The sequence below is a fragment of the Ciconia boyciana genome, chromosome 9 (genome assembly GCF_034638445.1).
Source record: "Ciconia boyciana chromosome 9, ASM3463844v1, whole genome shotgun sequence".
Classification (NCBI taxonomy): domain Eukaryota; kingdom Metazoa; phylum Chordata; class Aves; order Ciconiiformes; family Ciconiidae; genus Ciconia; species Ciconia boyciana.
In genome coordinates, this window is record NC_132942.1 from 9,387,848 (window position 1) to 9,409,473 (window position 21,626).

The 21,626-nt window shown below is 44.4% G+C and overlaps 1 protein-coding gene across 1 annotated transcript; it reads left to right on the forward strand.

Moving 5' to 3' along the window:
- Window positions 1-524: 524 nt before the first annotated feature.
- LSM11 (LSM11, U7 small nuclear RNA associated) lies at window positions 525-16,353 on the forward strand. The gene is made up of 4 exons (XM_072872551.1): window positions 525-1,084; window positions 5,102-5,241; window positions 6,001-6,084; window positions 7,618-16,353. Exons 1-4 carry the CDS (start codon window positions 667-669, stop codon window positions 8,020-8,022), a joined length of 1,047 nt encoding a protein of 348 aa, XP_072728652.1. The 5' UTR covers window positions 525-666; the 3' UTR covers window positions 8,023-16,353.
- The last annotated feature ends 5,273 nt before the right edge of the window (window positions 16,354-21,626 follow it).

Here is a 21,626-nt window from a genome sequence, read left to right on the forward strand (position 1 = left end):
CCGGTGAAGAAATAGGTGTTGCCTCTGAAGCTGGTCCACAACCTCTGGCTGATGTCATCTTACTGTAATAGGAAGCATTAAATGTACAGGAACCCGTTACGAAAGATTAATGGTAGGTGGTGGAATCTGTTACAGTAAAACCACTCTGCAGCACTAACAACGCGTTGCCTTGCTTTTCTTCAGATAAATGTTTCTGCACTGTATACGTTTTTACGGATTAAAATGCAAATTATATTGCAACCACCGTTTGCCCAGGTGCCATTTCATTGCCTGGGGCCCGGGGCAGGCGGAGCGAGGTCCCTGCTCGGGGGAGCACCCCCAGAACAGCCTGGGGGGCTCCGGGGTGGGCCGCAGAGGGAGGCCCCAGTACAGAGACCAGCGGTGGAGTTCCACCAGGGAGTTAACCGAAGACGCGGCGAGGAGGGGAACCGCAGCGACGCCGGACTACCTGTAACTTCCCGGGCTGCCGCCTCTCCCACGCCCCGGGCGGAGGCAGCTCCGCCCCTCCGGGGCCCGTCCCGGGCGCGGGCGCTGCTCCGCGGTCTCCCCTCCCCGCGCCGTGCCGCCCGGAACCTGCTTAGCTTGTGCGCCCGCGGGGGTTCGCCGGGCGGCGCGGCGGCGGCGGCCCCTAGCGGCGGCGGCCCGGGCCGCGGCCCGCAGCCCGGCATGGAGGAGGACGAGGGGGCTGCGGGAGGCGCGGAGCAGCGGCGACCCCGCCGCCGGCCCGGGGCCGAGCGCTCCCCCAGCCCCAGCCGCCTGGACGTGAGCTCCAGCCGCTTCGACCCGCTGCTGGCGCTGTACTCCGCCAGCACGCCGCTGCCCTTCCCCGCCGCGCCCTGCTTCAACAACCTCGCCGAGTACGAGAGCTTCCAGCGCGGCCTGCTCCGCCCGCGCGGCCGCCGCTCCGCTCCCGCCCGCCGCGGCCCGTCCGCTGCCCGCCGCGGCCCGCCCGCCGCCGACCCCGAGCGCATCCAGCGCCTCCGCAGCCTCATGGTCAACGCGGGCCCCGAGCAGGAGGCGGCCGAGGGCGGCGCGGCGGCCCGGCGCCGGCGGGCGCCGCGCAACGTCCTCACCAGGATGCCCCGTAAGGGCGCGGGCGGGCGGGCGGCCTGAGGGAGCGCGGCCCTGCGGAGGCCGAGGGGGAGGCGGCAGGTTGAGGGGTGCTGGGGTGGGGAAGGGGAGCGAGGTGGGGGGCTGGAGTGAGGGCTGAGGACGCAGCCTGGGGCGGAGGGATGGCGGTGGGTGTGAGGGCTTGGCCTGGGCCTGCGCTGGGGTGCGGGGTGATGGAGCAGAAGGCTGTGGGGGCTGAGGTGGGGTCGAGGGATGCGAGGGGCTGGGCTCGGATGTGGCCGAAGGTGTGGAGTGTGGGGACTGTGGAGGTTTGACCAGAGCGGCGGCTGAAGGAAGCGGTTGGGTGACAGCGGGGTGTGGGTGGATCGGGAGGGGGAAATGATGGGGTTTGGGTGGAAAATGATACTTGCGTGCTAGGTGAAAGGCTGGGAAAATAGCGTGCAGAAATGAGGAACGGTGCATTTCACAGAACTGCCTACTCGGAGATGACACTGATGTTGTTATGGTGATGTCCTTCTCTGTTATTTGGTTAATCATGTTCATCCTCTTGATTTTAAGGAAAAAAGGATGAGAAACTGCTGTGCTTTCAAAAGTACTCTTTTTAAACCAGGAATCAGATTTGAGTCTGTGCAGCTCCGTAGTTAAATGATAACCGCAGCGTGAGTCTGTGATGCACTGCCGTGTCTTGGTTACTAACTGTACGTCCTGAGGGCGTAAATACAGCGCTGGCAGTTCTAGTAACATGATGACAGAACAGTGGATTGAGGTGGGAGGCAGCTGTGATGTTGCTAAATTCATCATCTGTGATGAAGATACACGTTTCTTGTCTAAACTTATGTGTGCAGTCAGGGTAATAGCCCCTAAACATTAAAGGGTGCAACTTGTGCACCTACACCAAGAACCAAATGGCATTGCTATCAAATGAGATGTAACTTTAGTGCACTTAATTAAAAATACTGGGTGTTTGTTGGACTCAGAGTATCTCTTCTAATCACCAGCATCACCTTACTGTTCTTTTATAAAAAGGCAAAGCCCAAAATGTTCGATTCTAAATGCACAAAGCAGAACTTTTTTCTTGCTGAGACACCAAAACATAATATATTCATTGCCATAGGTGCTGCATGATCCTAAGTATCATGTCAACTTAGCATTCTGTACAAATGCAGAGGTTCTGTTGGTGTAGGATTTCCAAAAGAATTAACCTGAAATATTTATTTAGGATCTTAATCCAAAGAATCTGTATTTGGATCACTATGATGGAAATTGAAAAAAAAAATCTGTAAAAATTAACTTTACTGGTGGTCTAGCAAATAAATTACATGCTTCCATTAAGAGCACGTATTTAATATCCACACATCTAAGGCTGGGCAGTGTGGACTTTGAAGAAGACTGGCACAACTGACATACAAAGTGCTATTCAGCAGTCTGGAGAGTTTTATAGCCAAAATTGTGTGCTTTCCCTGTAAGTAGGGGGCCTGTCTGCACAGTAGGTGGGCCAGTGTTTGAAGCTTGGATTCTAGGGCAGTAGCTGCCTCTGAAAGTAACTGTGATACGTGGTTTACTGCATCCCACAGTCGTGATGCTATGCTCCCAGGTAGCTGTGACAAGGTATGACGTGTTCCTTACATTCAGTGTGTCAGAAATGTAAAATGGAGCCAAAATTTTGCTTGTCATGAGGGGATTTCAGTAGCCGTAAAAGTAAAAAGGAAGCTACTTCAGCAGTACCTATTTTGGGTCTGTTCAGGAGAAGCTATTTCTAATTACTTTGCATTTACCAGGGGGCAGAGAACTCGTGCAGGAGGTTGCCACAGAGAGGTTAAAAAGGCATTTGATAGTGTTCTGAGTTATTTCAACTGTTTTGACTTGCTTTGCTCTTTTTTTTTTTTTTAAATCTTGCCTCTTAATAAAGTCTACCCTGAGGACAGGGACTTGAACTTAACCAGAGTTTGGATCTTTATTTTCTTCTTCCTGGGGTACTTGCCCTCTGGCTTACAGTAGTTTTCTAGTCATCTTCAGAATCCTGGTATTAAGCATGTGCTTATTTTATACAAATAGGGATTGGATTTTGAGTACAAAACGAACTAGGTAAGTCTTTTCCCTACGGATTGAAAAATTATTAATAATGGTACTTAATAGCATCAAAAGCCACAGGCAAATCTAGCTGCATGCAAAGCCTGGTCATTACAGGCTTTGATGCTTGCAGAAGAGGTATGTTGTAAAAATAAATTGCTTGCGTTCCTGGTTTTATTTTTTCCGAGACGTGGGTATCATTGTTGAAAGGTTTTTGGATGATGTGTTCTGCCCTTCTGATCAGATGAAGTTGGAGGTTTGCCCTGGTGAAGCTGTAACCTTACACAGCAAGGAAAAGTGTGAAGAGCATGTGTTGTCTGGGTTTGGTAGAGCTGTAAAGTAGTGTTTTCCACCAGGCCTAATGGGGTGCCGACAAGCAAAGGCATAGCTGGAAATAAAGATTGTACTTGGATTTTTATAAGAAGTTGTAGATAAAGTTCCTAAGGAACTTCCTAAAGTTCCTTAGGAACATAGGAATCTAAAATCTAAAAACTTAAATCTCAAATGATTCTGTAAATTCTCAGGGTTGGTTAGAAAAAATACTATTATCTGATTAAAAGCATCAATCTGATGTAGTGATGGTGTCATCTGTGGTTCCTGTGATGGACCTGTGAATTCAGAACATAAGTTTGCCATCAGTTTGGCTGAAGGAAGCGCAGAGACTCATGAAAAGACCCCCATAAGCAAAGCTGGGAGGTACTGAGACAGCTTATGCTCTGTGTGAAAGCAATTTTCTCCAGCTATCCAGCTGGAGGGGGCTGGCAAGGAGACAATGGATCTCAAAAAATAAATGTGATTAGGTTAATTCAGAGGAAACTGCTTTAGATTTCCCTGCTGTGCCTAAGAATTACCATGCAGCCAAATACTGCAGGTCACCTGTCATACGGTAACATTTTACACTCACAGAATGCATTTTCTAGTGTGTAAATCAAACCTTGAATACATAGTCCCTAAAGCACAAGGCGAGAGGTCATCTCTGACTCAGGTATTTTTATTAATATGAAAAACTGTGTGAGATTTTAGACTGTACTTTTCCCTGACTCTCAGTAGGAATTGCACAGCAATCCTGTGGCTGTGTTTGCACAAGCAAACAGGTAGCTGTAATCTATCACTGGAATGTCTTCACTGTGGTGTGGGTGGAAGTTGTAAAGCAAATAATACCTACCCCTCCAGATAATTTACATTTGCAAAGATTTCTAGTGTGCAGGTAAGGCTTGTGTGTGCCAGGTAAGTTGTATGTTTTACTGAATTCCTTTGATTTTGCTTGACTAAAAGCATTATTGTTCTGCAGTTTAGCATCGTTTCATTGGTGGCTGCTGCTTATAGTAATTTTATTTCTTTTCCGAAGACTTGTACATTGTTGAAGGATGAATACTTGTACATCTCTGAAGGATGTTCAGCTGGCTGCTGAAAGTTTTAACTGAAACAATACGTTTTCATCAACTTAAACTGATCCAGTTTAGTTAGTTGAAGGACTTTGAGTCATCTGTTGCTTCAGAAATCTTGTAAAGAAAAGGAACATGTCTGATACAATACTTTATTAACAGATTGTAACTAATCTGAGGTAGCCTTAACTAGGCATTTGTCCTTTCTGTGAAACTCCCTCTGCTTGCGTGAGCTTTCTCTTCCCTCTGAGCCACTTTTATTTAAGATTAGCATTACTTAGTATGCTTTTGAAATGTAGCAAAAAGATTTTCAGCTAAGGCTGATTTGGCTATGGGTTATGTCAAGCAAAACCTTCATATTTTCTAAAGTTTTTGCTGTTCCCGTTGTAAGGAGAGTTTTGGTGGTCTAGTAATTACAATCGCAGTGCATTACAGTGCTCTGGGCCTTCTCATTTCTTTTGCTGTGAAGACAAGTGTACCAAGATCTGCCATACTTCTACACAGAGTAGATTTCTACATATTATATTTATATCTGTATTTTGCTGAAGACCGGTGATGATCTCTTTCTGTTTCAGTCCATGAAGGCAGCCCACTGGGGGAACTTCATCGCTGTGTCCGAGATGGTGTAAAAATCAATGTCCATATCCGCACTTTCAAAGGGCTTCGTGGAGTTTGCACAGGGTTTTTGGTTGCATTTGACAAGTTTTGGAATATGGTAATTATTGTTCTAGCCCTTGATTTATAACTGCTATATTGAAAACTTGAAATTTGCAACAGGTTTGAGCAAACTGCATTTTGAGAAGATTAATGTGGTACTGTGGTTCATAAAGCTAATTTGCTCTGGCACTGAGTGCTGGGTTTCAGACTTAAGTGGTGCTTGGTGTTGGATTGGTATGTCTGAGAGGTGCCTAGCCATCTTAGAGAGGTTTTAGGTGAGAGAGCAGCTTTGAAGTGTTCCCAACAGCTTCAAAGGTTTTGTATAAGAACCCAGGAAGGTGGAATATGAGGAATATCAGAAGCTTCCAAAGCTTTCTCTGCAAAACCCAATCTTCTTATAGTGGTAGCCACTTCTCTGTTTTCTTTCCCTAACACGTCCCTGGGATGTTACTGACAAAAGCTTTTCCCTGTTGTTCCACCTCATGCGGATCTTAAAGACAGTGATGGAAAAGCAGCTATTACATATTTGTGAGCCTGGGGCTATGAAAAGTTTGGAAATAGGTGGCGGGGGGGGAAAGGATGTTGCAGGCAAGGCTCAGAAGGATTTTGCAGAATGGATGTTAGGCTTTGCTGTTGCTTTTATACCTCAGTACAACTTGAATGGTTAAGAAGTCAGCTCCAAAGCACAGCTTGTTCCTAGGATGGATTGTCTCTCAGAGAGAGCATAATTTCATAATGCTATGATACAAAGCTGGTCCAAAGTTTCTTCATGTTTTCTTTTAATTTTGACCTTTCCATTTCTTTTATCTTATTCTAGGCCCTGACAGATGTGGATGAGACATACAGGAAACCAGTAATGGGCAAAGCTTTCTATGCAGAACCTCAGCTCACACTAACCCGGGTAGGTAACCATCTCCAGTTTGTTGGTTTTTTTTTTTTTAGTATCTCCTTTTTCAAAGTAGTAAAAGGGGAGCATTGATTGGAAAACTAGATTTACATTTGGAGTATTTTACCTCCTTTTGTTACAGATAATTCTAAAATGACTTGAGCGGGGGGAAAAAGAAATTTTCCAACCTTTTTGAAAGTGCTTTGGGCATAGTTCAGTGTTAGAGAAGTTCCACTTTAGAGTTCCTAATATCAGATCACGGTTGCTGCTACTGCTTAGTGCAATATGCTGACTTTCTATAAGCTCACTCTGTGGTTTTTGATTTATTTTTTCTCTGTATTTTTTGCACCCGTGCCTGATCCTGTCCACATTTGTCCTGCCAGATGATTTGGCAGTGCATAACTCTGATATTAATGTTCATGGAGCAACAGTCTTTTGACTCCAGCCAACAAAACAGTACATCTGGTCACTTCTACTCTAGGTACCGTGAAGCCCAAGATTCTGCATGTGGCTCTAAAGCAAGTCACACTCTAGGATCCAGCTGCAAAAAAAGATGTTTACAAAGTTGAGAACTGAAGGGATGATAGATGAACTTCTGAACAATAAAGGAAAGAAAATGTGACAGGGCTGTGCCTGTTGGATTGCATAGCTCTGGGCCTTTTGAACATCAGAGATGCATCACAAAAGCTTTTGAACAGTTTCATTGTGAGGAATTTGCTTTCAGATTCCTACCATTTAAATCTGTTTTCTGATAGATCCCACCCTTCCTTTTTTAAAGAGTAGTTAAAAATAATCAAGTTGTCATTGTTCCTTTAGCCCACTCTCACAGGGATTGGCTTTCCATCCTGTTGCTGGGAAGAGACAGGCTAACCAAGAATCCTTTTCATTTGTCAGTATTTCATAAAAGCTTGCCTGCTGCCAGAGTAAAAGCAGTTTCTTTTCCAGTTTCAGCATCGTGTATTCTTAGATTAGTGAGTTCATACAGTGCTTTGGATCTGCTGCTCTAGCTTTTATTATTTTTCTATTGTTTTTGATCTGCTCACCTCCCAGAATACCCGCATGGCCTCTTTTAGTTTGTTTTGGGGAACACAAAAGGTCCATCATTTTTTCAGTATACACTCTTTGCTGACTGAGGCCCCTTATCTTAGGGATTCATGTCCTGCCTGAGGACACAAGGATGGAAATCTCTCTCACACTATCTGACAACATTACAAGAGTGTTGGGACAAGTGAGCTAGTGGAGGAACTTGGTAGCTTTCTGTTGTTCCTGACCAAAGTTAAATGCTACTGCACATCTGTATTGCTCCTCAAGTTAAATTCCTCGGTGCTCACATACAGACACTCAAGTGCATGCAAGAGGTGCATTCACCTTATGTCACGGTTTGACTTTGGCAAGAAAACACAGTATTTATTGCTGGTAAAGATTCTTCACTAATTGTGTATTGTGAGCTCTGATTTGCAATCGTACATGCAAATACCCTGTAGAAATGCCAAACGTGGTCTCTCTTGTTTTATGAATGTGGTCATATACACAAATGTTCTTTTACAGCTGTTTGACAGACTCAAACTGCAGGAGTCCTCAGTAAAGAAGGGAGCTGACTCAAAGACTGCATCAGAGGAGCTAGCCCTGACAAATGACTCTCAGACGCTTGGGTGGAAAGTTGGATCAGGACGAGGGAGAGCAGAAGATGAGCGTGAGAAACAGAAACGCTTGGGCAGAGCTGGAGAAAAGAAGATGCCAGGTGACAGTTTGCTTCTGGCTGCCAGAGGTGAAGCTGATGTGGGTAGCGGGACTGCCCACATGGAGGGTGCCAGTGCTGGTGGTACCCGTGCAAGAAGCCAGTCCCGGAGAAAAAGGCGGCCCAAAGTGGATTATCAACAGGTGTTCACACGTCACATAAACCAGATTTTTATTCGAGGAGAGAATGTCTTGCTTGTCCATTTAGCACATTGACTTGGCTGAGCCTTCGTCAGTGTATTTATTTGATAGCATGAATTGCGGCTGCAGCTCTCATTGCTATTTAGCGTTCTCATTAAGTATGATGGTACTGTGACTGGTTTCCCATTGCCATTACAAGGTAGGGGAAATAATTCTAACTGGAGCATCCTGAACTTGATGCCAAAGCAGCCTCCTTAGATCTCAGGACAAGGTCAGCAACGCAGTTGTTTCTGTGAGATGAGGGAGGTAAGCACAGATCCCACTGGTCCTTAAAAAGAAGCTAAATGGAGAGGGTTGGAAGAGAATTTTGGTGTACTCAGTTATAGGAGCTAATTGTGGCACACATTTAAGGAGCTTAAGATTAGACCTCCACCTGAAATGAATCATAAATGCTATTTTGCATGTTCTGAGTAATCTCAAGTGAAGATTGCTAATGAAACCAACAGTTTATCTGCTGTTGTTACATGGATGTCTTCCTTTCCAGACATAATTCTGACAGTCACTTTGAGATAGTCTATAAAAAGGTGGAGTGACATACTACTGATGGCTATTAGCCTCTTCTTCATAGCTAGCTCTGTAATGCCCTGTGTGATAGAAAACCTCTTAATTGAAAACTGCTCTCTTTCTGTGAATGATGGCAGGACTTTAATTTATTTTCAATATCAAAGCTTAGGCTTCTATTTGTAATGCTGTGCTTTAGCCCTGTGTCACCAGCAAGCAGCTAATGTAGCTGATCCAGGGACCTCCATATTTGGAGTTTATCTGTGAGTGTTGTGGATGCAGATGGAAAATTGTACTTTTATATTTCACCCATTCGCTACTTAGTGTAATAGTAAAGTTTGCAAAGATGTAGTTTTTTCTTCTCAGATTTAAGTGTTTGTGCTGAGCACAATTGTACTGTATCTAAGCGCCTTTCAAGTTCCCTCTACTGAAACTAGAAGTGCTGTGTCTCCAGCAGTTCTCATGGAGCAGAAATCTTCATGGATCTTTCCTATCCGTATGAATGATGCATCATCTAATTCCAGTTGAACTGAGCTTTGGAGGTGTGCCTAAAAATGTTTTGAAGTATAAAAGTCAAACTCAGCTCATCAGTGTTTTTATTTCAGCAAGGTTCTTAAGCTACTGTAGATCAGGTCAGGCTTCTGCAGGTATAAACTGCTTCCCAAAAGCTACCTGCAGAATTTTGAGGGTAAATGAAGCTGTTATATTATCTAGTCTGTTCCCCGAGTTGTCAAAGGACACTAGATTTCACACTGCTATTCCTGTATTCATCTCAACTGACTTTATGCTTTGCAGCAGCTCCATGTGTTTAAAATGAAGTTGGGAAATTGCCAGAATAATGGTTAGATCTGACAATGGGTAGAACAACTTTTTGGTGCTTTATAGCTGGTCTTTATTGCATGTAGAGGTCCTAAGTCCTCAAACTGAGTGACTGTACTCTCAATGCCATATATTTCTGTTGCTGCAAATGCAACATACTGCTTGCTTGTCGTTAGGGGTATATCTGGTGCTTGGGTGAATTACAGAAATCATTTAGCAGGAGTTCCTGGACACACAAAGCAGCTGTATGCCTCTGGGGGAGCCTGAAACTCTTATGTCAACATTTCGGATAACATGGGGCTTGGATGGCTGATCAGCCCAGCCAGAGCTGCAAACCCAAGGTCAGCCTGGGACAGAAGTGCCTCAGAGTAAAAAGTGCTGTTGACACAAATCAGTTTCATCAAGAATGGGGGGAAAAAAAAGGAAAGAATATCTACAGTTTCTTATTATATGTAGCTTTATTACTGTAATCCCTTCCTACTATGAACTGAGACTAGGCACTGAAAAGATTCTTCTCTTGGAGGTTCTTGTTTCCTCTCCTTTTGTGCTGTTCTTGTTTGTGTTCATGTGGTTTGCAGTTCTTCCCTTCTTTTCCGTACTTTGTCTCCTCAGGACATTCTAAACTCTGATTTAGGAAGATTGTTCTTGTATACATCCCTAGTTGTCCTGGCTTTCTGAACCTTTCCTGGTTGGCTTTCTATATGGTTGCCAACTGACCGGAACCCTCACAAATTATTAGAAACTTTTGAAGCTAGAAACAAGGACCTTATTTCTGCTCCTGACTTCTCAGCAGCTTTTAATGCAAGTGAGTATTTTGCTTCATTATGGTTTTGGTTGTGGGTTGTTTTTTTCCCCTCTGCTTTCTGACTGGTTTGTTTTTATTTCAGTTGCTTGGGATGACTATCTCTGCCTCTTCCATTCATGCCAAAGGCTACTGGTTTTGACACTTCTCCTCTTTCCTTCATACTTGAACAAAGGGTGTCAAATCTCCACTCAGGCCTATGCACTATGACATCTAATTAGATTCTTGCTTTTCTTTACCTCATATTCTTAATTCTCTTTGTCTGCCTAGTTTATACTGCCTTGTGCATTAAATAAGATAAAACTACCATGAATGTTCTTGTCGCTGTACTGCCCTCTTTGTTTGTCAGTTGACACTTCACCAAGTTCTCAGTTGCTACTAGAAGTCTCAGTGTTTTCTTTCATCAGAAGTTTTTCTCTGAAACCTTGCAGGTGTTTGTTCCTTCACATCTACAAGTTTCTTTTTTTAGAATTTATGAAAAATGCTGGTGCTTAGACTTGTGTTTGTGCCTTGATTTTTTTATATTGCCACTGACCTGTTCTTCCAAAATCATAACCAGGTTTGTTGACTGAGGTAAAGAACTATACAGTTTGTCTACTTTTTTTGCTCTACCTCATTATTAAACTGTTCCTCCTCTGTTCTCATTGTTGTCTCATCTGTGGAGTTGGTTAAAATTCTCTCTTCCAATTTAGATTTAATGGCTTATTTGGTGGCTCTTCCTTTGTTTCCTACTGCCCTAGCCACCTCTCTCATTATTTCCAAGCTGCTTCCTAAATACAGCCTCTTCTACAACTTCAGATCTTCCAAAGTGTCTTCCTTTTCCCTACTTTTTCTGACATTGTATCTTTTTAAAGCCCATTATCAACATGCTATTTTATGAATTTTGTGTCTTTTAAGCACAGCGTTTATGATTTTGTCTCTTTCAAGCATCATGATTCTGACTAAGCAAGTGATCCTGTGTGTGTGTTGTCACTTGCATGTTTAATACTTCAGATAAAGTTGCTCTTTAAATAAAATTGAATGTGATGTTCTGAAATGAAGTCTTCTACCTCACTTAAGTATTCATGTAAACCTATTTAAAAAAAAAAAAAGAAAACCACCCTTGCAAACAAATCAGCTTTGTTTTTTTTAATGGTTTCTGGTTATTTCTTCCCATGTTTTTCCTTTTCCAAACTCAGCATAAAATCCATGTTCTTTGTTCAAAAAGCTGTCTGCTCCTAGCCATGCCTCTGTTGCTGCAGTGTCACAAAGATGGTGTGAGCATAGACACCTGAAGTCATTATGCTAAAGAATGAAGAGTAGGAGCAGGAGGCAGCCTTAAGAAACAGAGCGCTGTGTGAGAGTGAAAAAGCTTTGGGCCAAATACAAATAACTCTTTGGAAAGGATCCACATACTGGTTGCAATCTGCCTGGTATTTCTAGGACATTGTTCAGCTTGGTGCTCAGCAGTGAGCGTGTTTATGGTGAGGTACCAAATTACTGCAAGGAGCAAAGTTTTCTGAACTACCTTTGAAGAAGTGTTGTGATAATTTGAGAATTTTTTAGAATCATTTCTAAAATAGCAGGCAAATATGACATTTGTGAAATGTTATGATGCCAGCTGCAGAAACGATGTAATGCAATAGTCTTGGGATGTGATGTCACAGATACATCTCATGGTGTCATCATATATCTTTTCATTGCCAACACAGTTCAGTAGGGAGCCAAGTCTCATGGTTACTTTAAGAGCAGTGATTTTATTGGTATGGTGATATAATTTTAGGGACCTTTGCAGATAGTCTGAATGGGGTATTCATGGAACCACAGCATAAAACCTTGCTATCCTGTGGGGAGACTGGTAGGGAGAACCAGGCTGAGAGCCGCAGTGTTACCCTGCAGTTATGGGTATCATGGCTGGGATTATTTCTTTGGAAACTCTTTTGCACAGGTGCTTTGTTTTTATCGAACACTTCTTACACAGGGCTGTGGTAGTAGAATAGATAAGGCCAAAGGGAAAAAAGGAGCTTGTAAAAAGTGTGGGTTTAGTTCCTTCTCTCAACTGACTTGTCCAGCTTGTTAATTGCCTGAAATTTTTTTTTTCTGATCTAAAGACAGGTGCTTAGCATGTCCTCACCAGGTGATTACTGAAGTAGTCAGTGAGTGCTGTTTTCCATCTGCTTCTTGTCCTTCAGTTTCTGGATTCCTTGTTTCTGATGCAGCTTTCCCTTCTGTATCATTTGGAAGCAGGGAAAGGTCTCTCAGCAGGATAAGGCTTGACTGCCCGCTGTTTTTTTTCCCCTCCCTAAGGAATGTTACCCCATCTAGTTTTGCATCCAGATAGCCTTTGTCTATTCTTGATTTTCGTACTATTTTCTGCAGACTTTTGGAATTATTTGGTCAGAAGAATTATTTATCTTGGATCAGTTGGAGTAAACTGATTTTAAAAAAAAAAAAAAATTTTTTTTAAAATATATATTTTAAAAATATAAGTTTAAAAAAAAAATTATTTTTTTTTTACTTATTTTCCTTCCCACAGTGCTAGGTTTTCCTAGTTTGCTGTTGTAGTCACCTACTTGCACCTACCACTGTGGGTGAAGAAGTGTCCAGGAAAAAATAAGCAGAGGAAAAAAAGATGTCTAATTCTTGTTGAATTTGACATTCTGTCCAACATGCTGCCCACAGTTACCCTTTCTGTTGCTTACTGGCACTGACCTAAATGAGACAGGTGGCAACAATGATTTAATCCAGAATCTTGAAAGAAAATGGAAAGGTAATAGGGACAGCAAACTGAAAACAGTCTGAGTTTCTGAAGATGTTATCTCCAGGTAAACTTCCTGTCTTTGACTAAACAGATCAGAATTATAACCACCATCTTAAACTGCAAGCTCTGCAACTGGATAAAATTGGAAGGCACAGTACTACACCCTTTCAGAGGCAATGCAGCAGCAATAGCAGTGATTCCTTCAGCCAGGCAAGCTCTTTCCTGAGAAGCTGATGAGTTACATGTTGGTGTCTGCCTTGAAGCATAACTGTAAAATACTGCAAATTAATACATAGATGTTTTCACTCCTGCCTGCATTGCAAAGTATAAAACGTAAATGCTAGAGTGTGCATTTTCTGCAGCCCAGAACTATTTCAGTTCATGCTTTCATTTCTTGGCATTGGCTTAAAAATTTGAACATTGTACTATAGCAATCCTAAGACTGTCTTTGTTAAAATGTCTAACGCTTACTAGAAATGATATTGAAAAACTAAGAATTTGTGGAATTCTTATTGTAATTAAGGTATTGCAAACCAAAAATCTCTACTCTCAAGGATATTATCAAGATGCACAAATGGAAATGTATGAAGTCACAACTGGAAGAAGAGAAGATGAAGAAATACTTCCTTTCTTCTAATGAAGGAAGATGATCTTCCTAGAGTGAGATAGTAATTTCAAAGCTAATTCTTCCAGTTTCCAGGCTTGACGGTAGGTGGGCCTGAACAGTTGAAAACTCAAAGTGAATTAGGCACGTGCAAAAAACGGAGCTCAGAGACACAGCTGTCTGCGGACTTGAGTATCAACCGTCTAACTTTAGAATGCGAGCTTCTAGAGAAGTAACTCCAGTTTACAGTCCTTGGGTGTCTACAGCATTAGCTCCATGCAAAGTTTTCTTGGCATTATCATCCTCACCCTTAAGAAGACGACAAATACAAGGGTTTGTGATGTGCTGTCCTGTATTACCTTGTTCAAGAAGCTGCTTTGTACTTAGTGGTGAGATCTGACTGGGTGGATGGAGGAAGACAGGGGAGTCCAGTTGCAATAGGAACTCAAGGAGAGAGAGACCTAAAATCTTAGTAACATCCTTCTAGCTAATGAGCTAGAAGTCTAGCAAAGGAGGAGAGAGTCCAAGCTGAGCTTCATTTTTTAATTTACCAAAAATACTAATACCCTGGTAGGGTATACTTGGACCAAAAGATAAGAATGCACTCAAGTTTTCATTTAGAAACTTTAACTTGGTATGGACTTTTTTCCAGCTCTGCCTGTGTCTCACCTTCAGATAAACATTATTACAAGTCTTTTTTAAAAGTACTTCACTGTTCATATAGCCAGTAATGTGCATTTTATATCTAAAAGGTGCTTTTAAGAGCCACCATCATTAGAAGCAAACACCCATTTTCAGGAGGTTGCATGTCTTTTCTTCTATCCTGAGTCTGTAACCTAAGATGAAATTGGGAACAGCTGGATGCAAGTAAAGCAGTTAAAATTTGCTTGGAAAGAAAAAAATTTTTTAAAAATCACAGCTTTTTCTGTCAGGTGTTGCCAATGTATCAGGAGGAAATAGCATCAATTATTACATGGTATAAATGTTGTGGAGAAAAACCTTACTATTCAAGAGCATCCTTTGCTGCCATCTTTTTTACCCATTAGCAGCCTGGGCAGCAAAAAAAAAAGAGGCCACTTGGGAAGAGATGGGCAAGGCAGTCCGACGGTCCTCCTGCAGGTGGGCACTGCAGGATCAATGCACTTGATGAAGACTTTTCTTGATGGGAAAAAAAATTGTGTGTAATCTACTGTAAGTATAACATGTACCTCTCTCTACATTTTCCCAACTGTAGGCTTTCCTGGCATGCTGAAAGTGGGAAAGCAGGCCAAGAAAAAGGAGAGGAGAGGAATTACTTTACTTGGTGATAACTCCTCGAAATGGAGGGTCACTTTCTAGCCTGTACACTTTGGCATGATTTGGCCAGCATTGGGCAGTTGTGCCCTGTAGGTGAAGGGGGGAGTATGCAGAGACAGTTCTCTAGTGCAGCCTCCGTTACATTGTGAGCGTTTCACAGCGTGTGAACTGTGCCCCAAGAGTTTCTGCCAGACTCCATCCCTAATAGCTGACACGTTTGATCCTGCCTCTAAAATTTTGCACAGGAAACCCAATAGGAGAGAAGTAAGCAAATTTTCCCTTTTGAGGCAGGGAGGGTAGGAGGCTTGGTTATCCTCGTTAGCTTCCTGGGGGTCCAGGAGAAAGGACTACTTTAGTGGAGGAATATCAGAGATGGCTTGTCTCATGATGTTTACAAGTCCTTTTAGATGTCACTGTAAGTGCTCTTGCTCTTAGCTGGTAGAAGTGAAGGCCTGTCAGGGAAGGAAAATGCCTTCTGATGTTCCTGGATAACTATTTTATTAGCTGCTAGCTTTGTAGTGTACACTTGGATGACTTAGCTGAAGAAAATTAGTACACCTGAGACTTTCAGTCAGTCTTGTATTCGTTTAGAATGAAAAGTAGTTTGATCAGTTTGTGTAAAAACATATCCATCCTTTTTTCCCTCTCAAAAGATCAGCGCTCTCCCTCAGGAAAGAAATGAAAGCTGCTCCTGCTCCTATAGCGATTGCTTCTGATTTTCACTGCTTCAGAGCAAAGTGCAGCTGTGTCATTGTATCTTCAGTGTGACAGATCGTTCTGAGATGAGAAAATGAGAGAAGTGTTCGGTTTCTTTAAAACTAAAATGGGCATTACGAGGGGAGCAGTTATCTTGACCTCTTTTCAAATGGTGCATGCATCCAGTGTCATCGCATGGACTGGGACTTGTTAACCAATTAGTCATCTATAAAACTTCCTTAATGAACCACAGAGGAGCAACATGACCTACCAGACTGACGTGGGATTGGAAGTCAAGTGCTGACAAATTCTGATCTCTCTCTACTGCCACTTGCTCACTGAATAGCCTTGGCAAGTCACTTCCCTCCCTCTCCCTTATGCTCCACAGCTGTAATACATCTGAGAGCAATCCTTGCCTGTCTCACAAGGATTTGGGGAAGCGGTGAGTGCTATACAAGTGCTAAGTATTGTTATTAAAACTATAATATGTCAGGTAATGCAGATATATAGATCATCTGCCCTCTTCAGGCACTTGACTGTTAGCCTTATGTCTCGGCACACTAAAAATGTGCAGGATATGAGGTACAATGATGCACTTCAGTCTTGAAATTACTTATGTCTTCAAGGTCAGATTTGGTGACTTCAATATCTGTTTCACAGCTGCAATACCATGTTTTGGTCAAATGGTGATTGATAAATGAGAGTGTAACTCATTCATAATTCCTTCTCTGTCTTCCTAAATATTTTGTTTCTTAGGAAGCTGATGCTGCTATGAACATATTGAATAATACTGAATTTGCAATATTCTGCTTTCCAGATATAAATGTTTATATTTAAACGTGCTGACTGCAATGCAATAAATATATCCATATAACAGTTCGCTTGAAAGCATGGGTTTTTGTGCTCTGTCAATATGTTTGTGTCAGTGATGAAGCTGCTACTGCAGTGGTAAGAGCAGATACCTGGATGTGGAGACCACCAGGTTTTGAATGCTCTAGTCATGCGATTTGGGGGCAAACCAGTCATCTGTGTGTTCAAAAGTGTATTAATCGACAAAATAAGAATATTATTATACCTGGTTTTTAGAGGTGTGGAAAGGAAGTGAACTTCATGTTGAAGAATCTAAGAACTACTGTCCTGATCACTTAAAGGTCTGTTACCTTAGTGTGTGGTCTTCCACCATGCCATCAGGAGATGGTTTTCCAGGAATCGGGGAGGTCCAGAGCCAGCATCCAAGCATCCAGTCGAGCGTGTGCATAGCCAGTGGGGAACCTGACTTCCAGGAACCTGTTTATTCCCGTGGTAAATGATGATCTATTTGGATCAGAGATGCTAACTGTATGGATGCAGCTTGCTGGAGATGTTAACATACCTGTGCTCTGGAATTCAGATGTTTGCTAAAAGGCATAATTCCCATTGCAACCTGGGAAGTGTTTAAAGAGAACAAAATCTGCAGTTCAAAGCCACAAGTGGCAATATGAGGATGCATGTAATGAGAAAGATCAGACAGGGAATTCACAGAAGAGGTCTGTGACCCATTGACTTTCATTTGCATTTTAAAGTGGGGTTTTACACTGGGAGTTTGACCTGTCTTCCACGTGTCTGATGTTTCCCTCATGTCTTACAAGATGATTTACAGTCGATGTGGCAGTAGATTCTTGCTCTTCTAGATTGCAGTTCTGTCCATTTAATTTACAAGTGCAAAGGATGTGAGTTTGTCTTTGGTATTCATGCAGGTGCTCAAGGGTAAGCCTGTGCTGAAATACCTTCCTAAACTGGAGTCAAACAGTTGATGAAGGTGCAACAGTTGTACGCCCAAGCTGTTGGGGAAACAAGTTCTGTACTGCCCCAACAAACCTTACTTGAGCTTTTCTCATTGTGTCTTACTGCTCATAAATATTAAAAAATAAACTCTGTAACTTTTGTAGTGTGGAAAGACCTGTTAAAACATGGTGCCACCTGAACTAGAAACTTCAGTTTCCTGTGCTGACATAGCAGATCGGAGCATTTGAGCCTGTTCTGTGCTGCCGTGAGTGAAGTCGGATGGCCAGGTTAGCTCCTGACCTGGGTGCGAAGAGCTCACCCAATCCACCGTGAGTGCAATAATGTCTTATGTTGCTCCAGCTGCTTGTAAAGCAAATACCTCTGCTCTGTCAGTTAGCTCCCTGCAATTTGTGCTGTGGGGTTTTTTTGCATGCAGGTGACATACATCTGAGAGTATTTAAGCACACATTCTTCTCATATCCAAAATTAATGAAAAATGATAGCCAGAGTGATAAGGAAGAGTCACAAATTCCAGTTCTGATTTTAGCTGCTCTCCTGGAGTTCTATAAAGCACTTACCTCCTCTTTCTGATGTTGCTTTGTCCCTGTTTTGAGAAGAGAGTTAAAAATTTTAAAAGAAAAAATTGGGGGAAGGAGACATCCCTGCTAGCTGCATGAAGTTAGGTCTTTTCTGGCAATACTGAGGCATTTTTTTCCTGATCAAATGCTACCTGATTTCTCTGAACAGTTCTTCTCAACTTTAAGCTGTATCTTCTTGCTGTGAATGATTTATTATCCCAAACAACTAGCTTATTTCCCACAATTTCTTAGAAGCCTCGGAGATCTCTCTCATTTGGCATTTCTGAGTCTGTCCAGTCATCTCTTGTAACACAGACAATTTGTTAGGTTTGATTATTTGTTTTCCATAGCCTTGCAGTGCTTAACTCCTTAAATGATCTGAGTGATGAAGGGTATGTCAAAAATGAAATTTTAATAATATAGATAAGTATGATGCCGATTCACATGTTCAGTTTATGGGTCAGTCTGGGTGATGCTCATAGCCTGCTTGAAATCTGAGCAAGTACTTGAATATTTGAAATAGGTATCACTAGGTTTCTCAGTTAATGGACAGTGGATATAAACTGAAGAGTACATAATGGCACCAGCTGGGCTGGATATTCTGGTAAGGGCAGTCTGTCTGCCTCGGTTCTGCTGAATGGAGGTGTAGTTTTTGTGAAGCTCTGGCAAGATAACTGCATCTCACAAGACTCGTTTTCTTCACAACCCTGGGCTGTGGGTGCAGCTTTCAACAGGAGAAGGTAATTGTTTGGATCCTGATGGCTGCTTTGAGGATCTTGCTCCACCTGCCCCTGCTCGCATCTCAGCACTTCCCTTCCTCACTCCGTTCACATTTTGCAGTATTTGACAAATTTTAAAACAGGTATTTTTGTTACAGCCACCTGCATCACCTTCAAATCTCTTTCGTGTGCCAGTCACCTCTGCTGGTCTCTGGTCAGCTGAAGGGTTTGAGCTCGGCATCACATTTAATTTGTTCGCCTCGGTTTCACACTCCGTTGTTGCTTCCCCTCCGGCTGCTGGTTGTGCCGCTACAGGCTGCAGCCCCCGCTGGGGCGGTTCTGCCTGCCAGCTCTCCCGCTCTGTGGCGTTGCTGCCGTGCGCTTAGGAGACACGGGTGCAGAGGCGAGGCTGGGCCTGTGTGTGTGTCTCCCGTCACGGCCCCACGAGAAGCGCACAGGTCTGGCTGTAAAGAAGTTGCTCTGGGATACGACTGGTTATGCAGATCCGTTTTAAAGGGTAGTTTGGGGGAGTGACTAGTTCAGATCCTGGTTATAGTTTAAATCCAGGCCGTGTGTGTAAAGAATGATCTGTGCCAGTTGCCCAGACCAGGAAATCTGCTGATGCTCCCTCCAGGAAAAGGGATGATTGAAATGACCTGGAGGTGGCGTCAGCTCTGCGGTTTGGAGGGCTGGGGGACCGGACTCGATGGCGATGGCCGAACGCCTGCTGCTCGCCCCTTCCCTGTCCCTGACGGGGAAGGGCTCGAAACGCTGCTGCGGCCCCGGCCGGCATCCCCCGGGCTCGCTGCGCTCGCTCCCCACGAGGTGGCAGTAGGTTGAAGGGAAACCCCGCGGCGGGGCGAGCGCGGCGGGCGGCGGGGCGAGCGCGGCGGGCGGCGGGGCGAGCGCGGCGGGCGGCGGGGCGAGCGCGGCGGGCGGCGGGGCGAGCGCGGCGGGCGGCGGGGCGAGCGCGGCGGGTTTCCCTCCAAACGCCGCCCTGGGAAGCTGCTCGGCTGGAGGAGCCCGTGCGGGCCGTGGGTGGGCTCCCCCCCGTCTTACCCCTGATGCTGGGGTGCGTAGGGGATGGCTGTGCTCCTCGCTGTGTGTCCGCCAGATCCCACCCGTGTCTCTGGGAACGGGTGGAGGCGAGACTGGGGCAGCCGGAAATCCCGAGTGGATCCGTGGGGTGCGTGCGGGCTGGTACCTAGCTCAAGCCCAGGAGTTTGGATGCTCATCGGACACTGCGTCCGCTGCATCGTGGTGCCTAGGCCAGGCCGCGAATGCCCCAGCCCCCATGTGAATAGTTACATGGTAGATCTCTGCGGAACATCACTTCCCGCCTCAATAGGCCAAATCAAGTTCCCCCATAAAAATAGTTGTCCTGGAGTGATCGCATGGCTGAAGTCACTGGGAAAGAGCCCTCGCCTCCAGGCCAGGGGCCGACAGTAGGAGGCAATGGCAGGAATTGGCCAAAAATTTGTCACCCTGTCTTGGCTTAGGGGCATTCTCTGCAAACTGATTTCTGGGTCTTGCATCAGAGCCTGCAAAGGAAACACCAGGGTAGGCAAAACATCACCAGATTTGCCAGAGGGAACATGAAGACACAAATCTGAAGACCTCGCTGGGAGGCAGCCCCTAGCAGAGGGGACTGTCACCGGGCCAAGCTGCAGGAGCAGCAGCACCGCCTGCACAGGTAAATGTTGTGCATGGTTTTGGGTATAAGAGTAATTGGAGTCCTATTGCCGTCTGACGTGGATGATGACCCTGGCTGGAGGAAACGTTGGCTGTGGGAGGAGAGCAGGAGTCAGTGCTGCTTGGAGGTGGGCGTACTAGAACACAGCTGGAAACAGTGACGGCTAGCAGGTGCTGCCCAGGCTGTAAAACAGGCAGGGATTAGTGCTGTGCAGGTATCCGTATCTTGTCATATATTTACAGGCTGAAATAATGTATTATTTATGCACGATGATGCAGTGGAGAAAATCCTTTGAGGTAATATGTTTTGAGAATATGGATGCTGTGACAGAGCAATCTGTAAATGGACCAGCACAGGCTTGAAGAAGGAAACCAGACCCTTTCTGTCCTGCCCTTCTGGGGGACGAGGCTGAAGCGCAGTAAGTTTTTCCCATCAGAGTGTGGTCAATGGAACAATCATACGACGTGTTGATCAGGAAAAGGATGTGGGAGTTTGAGTGGAAAAACTGATGCTATCGTGCTAATGGCATGGAGCAGCAGGAAGGATGGCAAACAGGATACTGCACTGTGCTCGGCGCAAAGAGCATGAAACGATGCTGTGGCTGCAGAGGCTGGAGTCAGCTGTGGTCTGTATTGCGAGCATGGGAAAAGCTGAACCAGAGAGCAGAAAGTTACTGATCTTATGCTGCTCAGCTGGGAAGAAGGGCTCTTTGCTGGTTCTTTTGAGTAAAAGCAGGCAAATGTTAGGCAACATCCCAAAGCTGTCAAAATGGCGGAAGAAACGACTGGAGGAAAACTTATTTTTAGTTGCTTGGAGGCTCCAAAATGAGAGCAGTGGGAAGCTGAAGGAAAGTGGGGGCTCTTGGCAGGACCTCCTTGCACCCAGGGCTTTGCTGGGAGGCACAGTTCCAAACCCGGTGATAAACAGGTTCAAAACAACACTCAAGGGAATACGTTTACGCCTCTCCTGGTAGGTGCTCTAACACCCTGTGAACATGCCTAGGAGTGGGAACGTGCTTGTCATCATTTTTTGGAAGGTAAAGTTTTGGTGCAGATGCTATAGCAGGTCATGCAATGGGAAGATACTCCAGCAGTAACTCTTCCAGTGTCACTTTTAGTTATCTTTGGGGTAAATCAGTATTTTGGCAGGCTTGAAAAACTGTTTGTATGTGAGATGACAGTGCTTCCTGGCCTACAGTTAGATCTTGGTCAGGAGTTTGAGCTTCATGGCTAAAAACTTTCTACCAAATTTGCACAGGCACATTTGAAAGCCAGACAGGCAGCCCTCGCAGCCCAGCCGCTCCTGAAGGTTTTCAGCGGAGTTGGCTGTTTCTGCAGCCCAGCCATGAGCTGCAGAAGTAGGTGTGTGAGCCAAGTGCTCAACTTGCCCTCTTGTGACCACCATAAA

Excerpts from the sequence above, each read along its gene's own strand:
- LSM11 (XM_072872551.1), top strand. The coding sequence starts at position 667 with ATGGAGGAGGACGAGGGGGCTGCGGGAGGCGCGGAGCAGCGGCGACCC. Across the intron at positions 5,242-6,000 it reads TTGACAAGTTTTGGAATATG|GCCCTGACAGATGTGGATGA; the intron begins GTAATTATTGTT and ends ATCTTATTCTAG. Across the intron at positions 6,085-7,617 it reads CTCAGCTCACACTAACCCGG|CTGTTTGACAGACTCAAACT; the intron begins GTAGGTAACCAT and ends GTTCTTTTACAG.